General features: G+C 40.4%; 1 protein-coding gene across 1 annotated transcript; it reads right to left on the reverse strand.

Moving 5' to 3' along the window:
- Positions 1-1922: 1922 nt before the first annotated feature.
- Positions 1923-8929, reverse strand: FTCDNL1 (formiminotransferase cyclodeaminase N-terminal like). The gene is given in 5 exon segments (XM_045078521.1): positions 1923-3268; positions 4484-4544; positions 4547-4584; positions 7285-7409; positions 8798-8929. Coding segments are annotated over 4 exon segments (402 nt in total). The 5' UTR covers positions 7400-7409; positions 8798-8929; the 3' UTR covers positions 1923-3080.
- Positions 8930-9289: the final 360 nt, after the last annotated feature.

Here is a 9289-nt window from a genome sequence, read left to right on the forward strand (position 1 = left end):
AAGATAATGATCAATTCCAGCCAAAAGAAAATTGTGTAAAAAGGGTAAAATAATAACAACATTCTAAATACCTCATTGTGAATGTTTACATAGTTATAATAATGTAACCACCAAATATTTATCCAAACTTTGATATAACTTATGGAGAAGAGGGAGGATCAGGAAGAGTGTATGAGTGTGTATATATTGGGGGTCAGGAGTGGGTGGTGAAAGGAAGCTAAATTTTCATCTTCTGCAAGAAGTCAATAGACAGTGCCTAAAACTGAAAAACCAAGAAGCACCAATATGAGTTGGTATTTGGACATCTGGAGTTGAATCCTAAATGATAAGACAAGAGAGTTGAAAGCACTTGGCTTTGGGGAGAAGAAAAAGTAATAGGGAAAAGGGAGGTGGGTACTTAGAGCTTTGGGAATAAACCCTGTGAAACAGTCAACTTTCAGCCACATGCGTGTATCATTTGGATAATAACAAAGAAGAAAAAGAAGGAAAGGAAGGAGGAAAAGCAAAGAGAGAGGAAAGGACAGAGAGAGGAGGGGAAAAGGGAGCGAAGAAAAAATTTAAAGACACAATACAGATAAAAATGAACGAGAGCCTAACAGATCAAATGTGGTTTTCATTTTCAATGAAAACCAAAGTCCAAATATTTTTGGAAAAGGATAAGCTTTCAGTAAGTACAGACTAGATCTTCGTGTCTCCCAGCTCTCAGTTTTGTATCTCGTTGCCAAATGGCAGCGTATAAAAAAGTATTCCTGCTCCTTCCCCACATCCCTTTCTTCCATCATTTGTAAATGATGACACTTCCATACCATTGCTTTGTCCGCACCCTCCCCCCCAACATCCTATGGGCTCTCTCCATTCTCTCCACTTTATTATCTAGGGCACCATCACCTTTCCAAACTGGTCTGCCTGCTTCCTAACCATCCTCTAACATGCAGGCAGAGAAGGCTTTCTAAAACCCAAAGCCAATCACACTGCTCTCTGGCTTAAAACACTCCTGTGGTTCCCACTGCCTTGAGGATATGGTTTAAACTCCTTAACCTGGCCTACGGGATTTCACGCTCTGACCTCTAACTACCCTGAAGCTTCATTTTTTAACAGGCCCAGGACTGCCTCTCTCCTCCCACGCCATCTCTAAGTTCCAGCCTGCCACACTGAAGTCGTCTGCAGGTCCTCAAACCCGGGATGCTCTCACATCTGAGCCTCTGCATCACTGGGCCCTTTATCCTAAAAGTTCTTCTATGAAAATTACACGCAGAAGTATGTGTAAGTGTCTGTGACTATGTATGCATACACAAATGAACACACACAAAACCTGCCGATGATTCTGACATTACTTATAAGGTCCCCCCAAGCACTAATTTTGGACCTCACCTTAAGAACCCATTCCTTAAGCTACAAGCAAGCTTACAGCTGCTATAAAAATGTTCTGAAGTACATTATTCAGAATATTTTCATATAAAGCATACGTGAATTACACATATCAATAAGAGCTACTTTTCATGTCACTGGAATGTTCTCCATTGCCCTTCCTCCCAGAGAAAGTGGGTTATGATTATCCTAAAGTTGGTTTCCATAAGAAGGTGTCACCCTAAGTGAAAAACATCCCTTTGCTGTTCTGAGAACAGCAAGTTCTAGAATGTGAATACTTCTATCTCATAAGAATGCCTGGGCATGCTGTTATAAAACAACAACAACAACAAAAAAAAAAAAACTTTATAAAAAAATCGATATTAGATGAACAGCTGTGTAGAAAGGGGAATGTAAAAATAAAAACTGCATGTTGCAGCATCAAAATAGTAACCATATACAGTATATGACTGTTTTTAATCAGATGAAGATTGAAGCTATTACATTTCAAATCAAATGTTATAAATTAGTTCAAGAATGCAGCTGAGCTCTCATTTAATTAGAAATGTCCATGTTTAAATCATGAGGTACAGTAGCTGCCAATGAAGCAAAAGGGCAAGGGAAGGGAGAAACACTGTGTCCAGACCCTCCGATTGTCAACTGTCTCCGACACACGATGAACATCTGGGGGGGGACTGGTCCTGATGTAATGAAGAACTTCGTATACTAGCTAATTTGAGATTTAATGTAATTGAACATAATTGTTTTGAAGACAATTAAATTCATTATTCTGGTCTGGACAATTCTGAACTCTTCATTTTTGTGTGCAACGTATTTTCCCCCATGCTGAATTTTAACCCTTTCCTGGATAAAAAGTACAGCAAATTTCAGCCCAGGCTTTCCCGAAATAATCTTTAGACTGTCAGGTCGCATTAAATTGCAGCACAAGCAGGGAGGTGCTCCTCTGGAAACAAGTCTCTTTTCCTATTGCTAGTACTTACTGTAGCCCAGCTCAGCCAGAATCCCAGATCTACAGCCCAAATGTCAGACAATACAGCATTAAATAAAAATGAGGCAACATCATACAGGGACTTCTGGGGTCATACAGAGAAGAATGCAATTATCCTAAGGCGGACTTTCCCCCAAAGGTTATGAGCCTCTGCATCTCATAATTAACCACGGTGCAGCTAGACAGTCCAGGCAAAAGGTCTTTCTTTTCTCCCAATTTGCCTAATTCAAAAACACCTCAAGTGACATAGCTCAAATTTTCCAAATTAAACTCACCCCTGGGGCTGAAATCAAGCATGTGACAGTTCAGTTCCAAAGCAAATCTTAAAGAGAGTTGTGCATAAGGAAAGAAAGAAAAAAAATCAGAGGAAAAAGGGGTAGGAGTTAACATTTAAGTGGTTTTCAACCTCATCATTACCCCTGCTCAAGAAAATAGGACACAGATGGGCAAAACACACCATTGTTCTGCCCTAAGGAGTCTACAGAACTCATCAGAAACTACTGTTGCTTCTCGTGATCTATGGTGAATCTGTAAAGGATGAAATGGTTATGTGCCCCATCCCAGTCGGGTGGAGAGTGGAAAGAGAAGTCACAGAGACATGGTGTGCACCGCAGCCCATGAGAGCCTGTTGTTGCTGGAATTCTCCAAGGTCAACTCTTCTCGGGGAGTTGAGGAATGCTTATCTTATCACAAACTGTTCTGAATTGTGAAAAATGGTTTCTAATCAGGAGTGATACACTGCCCTAAACTTTCTCTTACTTCTGGCCACAGCTCCACACTTGTCCCCTGGGACACCAGAGAGAGGGTCAATGGGAGAGAGGTTCACTGCTCCCAGGCAAGAGTGGCTCCCCTCTCAAACCTCCACAGTGATAAAATTAAAGGCCTCCAAGCTGGCAGCCAGAAGAGAATTGCCTTAAAATGTGAACTGCAAATAGCAATCACTGAACTTTCACTTGCATCTCAAGAAGCAGCTATAATTTTACTGTCCCACTAGCTGTTTTCTTTTGCAATCTGCAAGGGAGCTTATTTTTATCCAAATAAAGAAAAATAAAAGATCCAACCATTTCCCTTCACCTCACCTCCCTATTGTCATAAAGTTTCACATTTCTGCCAGCTCTTTATTCCCGAAAGTGGAGAATTACACAACGCTCATCAGTCTTAAGCAACTTTGGTTTTTTTTTTTTCAGTTGGTTACTTTAAATTTTTTCAATTCTACCACATTAATCTGATAAAATTCTGTTATTTTCAGAATGCTTTATAAATAATTACATTAAAAAATACATACACATTTTTCTGAAGCATAATTATTTGATTTTGCTCTTATTCAGTAAATAGCTTTTTACACTGAATCATTTTGTCTAGGTACATGTTACAGACACCTATGCTACTACTACTCTGAGTTTTCAGTAATGCAACATGATCATTTTAGCAACAGAGATAAAAAACAAAGAAGTAAATTTTACATCCTATGATTAACAGTCAAGATAATCTGTCCTTTGTTTGCTAGAAGTTATCAGTCAGCTCTTTGCTCTCTAAAAAAATGGGCCTTTTGAAAGAAGACACTCTGCTAAGTTGAAATCAGGTTTATCTGAAAATATTTTGAACCCTTCACTAAACAAGATTAAGATATTATAGGCTTTTCTTTAAACAATTATGATCCTTCCAATCCAAGTTGTCCTGTTTAACCTGACAACATCCCTGTGAACCATGGAGTTCATTTCGTTTTAACCCATGAACTAACTTGAGATTTCAGGGTCCCAACCCAAAACACAACTGCTTATAGTGTATTTCGTTCCATGCCAAGTTATCAGTAAAATCAAGGTTGATTTCAACACTACTACTTCACAGATTAAAACTAGAAAAGTTCTCCTTAACCACATAAGATATGGGATCATCATCTTCAGTAAGAGTCTGATTAAATCTTGGACCCCAAGGTTCATTTTAATAAGGAGGAAATGTGAAGTGTTTGGGATATACATGTTCAGAAGAATAATGAAATGAAGTTTTGGGGTATACTGTCTTGAGTATTCACATTTATACAGGAAATCAATGATTAAAGAGCATTCAGGTCTACCTGAAGCCTACCCTTCATCCAAAGACATATACATAAAGAAACTAAAATCTTACCTAACTCATTAATAGAAGCTGTTACTGTAATGACAGATTTGATGTAGTCTTGATCAGAAAATGAAATATACTGAACACTGATACTTCAGGATATTTCTGCCCTGCAAAGAAAACAACACATACATGCAAGAATTTTTTTCTGTGATGAAATCTTAATAATTTATTTCTTCTGATACAATTAAATTGAGCGTGATAGAAAAATCCTGGGATTTGACCTCTAAAGTGACATTGACTAATCATGAAATTCACGGGTAGTAATATCTACTTCTTACAGGATTACTATATAACCAGATTACAGTTATAATGAGATCTGATATCTAGTTATAACAGTTCAGAGGCTCAGTTCAGAGGCTAGTCTTTGGTGTCTATGACAGATGATCTCTTGGACTTGCCACTGGGCTTGCCAAAGTTATCTTAGCTTAGTCCAAGATGGTAGCCTCCTATTTCAATCGCCAAATCACACCACTCTAAATTCTGCTCCTTCTCAATCTCATCCTCTAGGCTTTGTCAATTTTTCCTTCCAAAGGAAAGGAAATTTCCAAATCAAAACTTCCCAAATCAAACTGCCTGGATCAAAATCTGACATCTGGAAAAGCTAAGACAGGCCAATTAGTGCCGAAAGCACAGGTGCCTGGGATGCATGCACCTGTCCGTTAGAAACCATTCTGTCCCCACCATCTCCTTGTCAGAGGCCACCAACGTCCTTCAGATGTTAACGACTTCCAGCTTTTGGTGGCTTGTGACTCACTTGAATGTGTAACCTGGAGGAGAAAGCTGCCATACACTTGTATGGTAGCCGCACATTACCCCACGTTATTTTTAAAGTTTACAAGCCTGGTTCAGCCTCCTTAAAAGTCCCCCTTAAGCCTACAAAAGCAAATTCAAAGTGAAGGACAAAAGTTTTCAGGCAGTAATTAAACCGTTAGCTATGCTATTATACCTTTGTTGCCCTGTCCCCTGGCAGCCTAACAATTAATCTTTTCAGAAGAGAGGAAAAATAAGTTACACACAGGAACTGCAGAGCTTACAGCAGCCCTACGCTATTAATTTTAATAACATGAGAAGATAAACATATGTCACTCACTCAAAGCCAAATGAGCATCTACGGAGCCCTGCCCTGGTGTACATCTAAAATTTATAACTCAGGTTCTTTGCCCAAGACATTTTAGGCGATTTAAATATGTTCACATTGCTTAATCAGAAAAAATATGGATGGTATAATTTTATTCCACTCATTTAAAAATAAAGGCATTTAAAATATTTGTAAAATGACAGGTCATTTTCTTAGCTAGTTCTACCTTCCCTCACTTTTTAAAATCAGAAAAGATGAAGCAAGAACAAGATTATACAACCTCTTCTTTTAAGTATTTTTTCAACATACTCTAGCTCCTGGAAGAAAAGAGATGATTTTATTTTTTCATCCCAAATCTTCTTCTGAAAAGCTTTTATTCTCAGTTTCATATGATACAATTGAATCAAATGCTAAAAGAATGAAACACTCTCTCCTGCAATTTCTTAAGCATGCATATAGGAAAAAAAATTACTGCTGGCAGGAGGAACTGTCAGTATGAATCTCGGCAGAAGTAAATTGTTTGGTATTTGTAATGGAGTATAATAGCTATAATTCCACTTGAGCCGCTGCCACTAATAAGCTGATAAGAACTCTGAGTCGAGACCCAGGTGTCCATCAGTCTGTGGCTTCCACAAATGTCCCTGCATATTCACTTAATCACAGAGACAGGTAACCCAGTCCCATTAGAAGTACTGTGTCTCACAATGAGGGGCCCAAGCTGGCTCTTCCCACAAAGAGAATGCAAAAGCACAGAAGCATCCTGCCTCTAGAGGAGTTTTCTTATCAGCAATTATAAGGAATTTTCTTAGACGCTTCCAGCTCCTGCAAAGTTGTAAGACAGTAACTTAAATGTGCTCACCATTAGAAACGGGCCAGGGGAAAACACTTCTTTCTCATGAAAAGTAGTCCCCAGATCAAAAATGACTCAGAAATTAACACAGACTGTCTTGAATGCTTCTGGATTGTGACCCGAATGTTCACCTGTTGCCAAAAAGTTGATTTTCATTAACAAAGCATTCTACTCAAATGATAAGAAGTCTGAATACATTCTGTTTTGTGTGTGTGAAAGCAAAAACATCTAGAACCCAAACCGTGTGTCATCACATGAACATTTTAACAAGGGTAAAACAAAGAATAATATCTCTCATTGAAAATACTGGCCCAGGGAGTAAAGAGGCTTGAGGTCCAGTTTTTGGAACTGCTGAGAGATCTTACACCCATCATTTAAATGCAACTGCCTACGAGTTTTTATATGGAGAAAATGGAGGAGAAATAATAATGATGTAATGAAAGCATGGGTTTTGTTGGCAGCAGAGCTTTGAAAAGTAGCTGGTATTTGGCCAGTTTATTTTTTATACAACCTGTTGAATAAAAAGCATAATGTACAATTATGCTCATTCTATTAATGATCAAATAAGTGGCCCATGAGGGAAACATTAAACTTTTATGTAAACATATCCTCCTCAGGAGCCTAAACCCCTGAACAATGCTCATCTCAGGCACTCACTCTCGTGTGAATAAGTGCACTGCTGAGCTTATGTGGGCTTTTGGGAAGAGCACATGTGCCCATGAGTAACTGATCTATCTCAGTATCCCGGAGTCCTGCGGAAGCTCTAACAGCCTCAAAACAAGGAGAAAAGTCTAAGAAGAAAGAATGTTCTATAGCACTGTCTGCAGAATACAAAAACTACTGTACTCATACATATTCACATCAACTGTGTTTTCCTACCATTTCTTTCAAGAAGAGCTGCTTTTGCTATGTTCTCAACAATGTATTTTCTTCTGGCTTCTGAAATACTTAGTAAACAAGCAGCCAAACAGAACCCGAGTCTGGAAGAAGCCATGGTGATTTTTCTGGAATAGGAGAAAAACTATTGTTCATTTTGACCTTTATGGCTCATTTCGTATTTTCATTTTCATTAACCATAAAAAAATTATACTTTTTTGGAAACCAGGCAGTCATAATATGAACACTTCACTGTTTTATTCCTGGAGAACACCTGAAGGGAGAAACCTTCAGATTGAGTCAACCAGAAAACCATGTGTATGTGGTCATGTACAGGTAAGACTACAGACCGTAGTATCGACACTAGGAAACGCAGGGCAAGTTACTCAGCCTGAATTGTCATGTAAATGAAAATACTTGTTAAAGTATTCTATTCTCTCTTAAACACCATCTTCCTTAGATTATCCCTGTTTTCAAGGTCTATGATACTTAACAAGCTTGATCCTCTTGTTAAATGAGACTTACTAGGGAAATGTAGAAAACAGAAGTGAAGAAGATTCTTGGAAAAACTACCTTTCTGGCAAAAAGAAAAGTTATCTCTATGGTCCATGCTACAGCCAATATATGAACAAATAAAAGGGACTCATTTGGGTGCTGTATGTGACAACTATTTGACTATATTCCTCTCATACTTTAATCCCCAAAGTTCCTTTATCAGTTTAAAATCTTTTCAAAGGACTCTGTTCCTGGAACTGAAATCTGACAATAAATGCCCAAAATGTGACTGATGCCCTTTTGTTGAAAGTGGATTAATTACAAAACAATTCCCCTTTTCAAGATGGGGCATATTTTGGTCTCTTTTAAATATTAAAAAACTAAGTATGGTTCTCATGAATGCATTCAACAAGTTATTCCATAGAGTGATTTCGTCTTAGGCAATGCTCTCACGGTGGGGAATGCCGCAGTGAATGGTGTCCAAGCCCGAGACAGACGTTAAGTCTCTGAGTTTAAGCTGAACTGTGCTCTCATGTGAGTAACAGTACTGTCGATGCATAAACCCTCTGGCTTCTGTCCACCAAGATCGTTTCTTGGCCTGATCGTCCTAACCTAGAGGGAATCCGGGGCTGCATGACTCGTCTAGGTTTGCAAGCAACTTTTCATACTGTGGCCATCACCTCCTGCCTGAAAAGTCATAAAAATATGGTCTTCAGGTTTTTGTAGGTATTAATAATATCGTTGTAATAAGGCAACTCAGACCTCTCTCGTTTCTGTGTAAACAAAAAATTGCTTTACACAAGGGGTGTGGGCGTCTTCTGGCTTTCATTTGTTTTCAGTGTGTTTATGTAGCTTAATTGTCTCATCAGGCACTTTCCCAACATAATTATGCTTTTTAACAAATGGTGTTTATGGCAACCCCTAACAGTGCAAAAGAAAGGATTAGTTTCATCCTCTCATTCCACATTTTGATTCCCTGTGGACAGTTAAATCACACAAAGATGGTGTTAGAAAAATCTACCTTCACAGCAAAAGCTGGAATGAGCGGCCACCAGGCTTCTGGAGCGCAGTCAGGCCCGTGAGCAAAAGGGTAAGTGTCTCCCTGCCTCCTGCACCCACAAAGGAACCCAGAGCAACCCCGCCAGCGTTCGTGGTTCGGGAGAACGCGCTCCCCGGCCGCCCGTCCCTCCAATCGCAGTTCGACGACTTCCGGCCACGAACCAAAAAGCTGCCGCCCCTGGGGAGGACCGCGCGGGGCGGGCGCGGAGGGGAGCCGCCCGCGGCAGTTCCGCCAGATCACCTGCCGCCCGCGCACGCACCACCTTTCGCGCTTTCGGGGCGGCAGAAAGGCTCGCCGAGGGGGCGGGGGCGGTGCTGCGGTGCGGGGCCGGTGCGCCGTGGCCACGTGGGCCGAAGGCTAACCCGGGGGGGGGGGTCCGGCGCGGGCCTCGGGGCAGCCCCCCGGCGCCCCGCGACGCCCGCGGGGAGCAACGTCTCCGGGGCCCGGGAGCGA

Source organism: Mustela putorius, unplaced genomic scaffold, assembly GCF_011764305.1.
Source record: "Mustela putorius furo isolate JIRA1106 unplaced genomic scaffold, ASM1176430v1.1 tig00000275_pilon_pilon_pilon, whole genome shotgun sequence".
Lineage (NCBI taxonomy): Eukaryota > Metazoa > Chordata > Mammalia > Carnivora > Mustelidae > Mustela > Mustela putorius.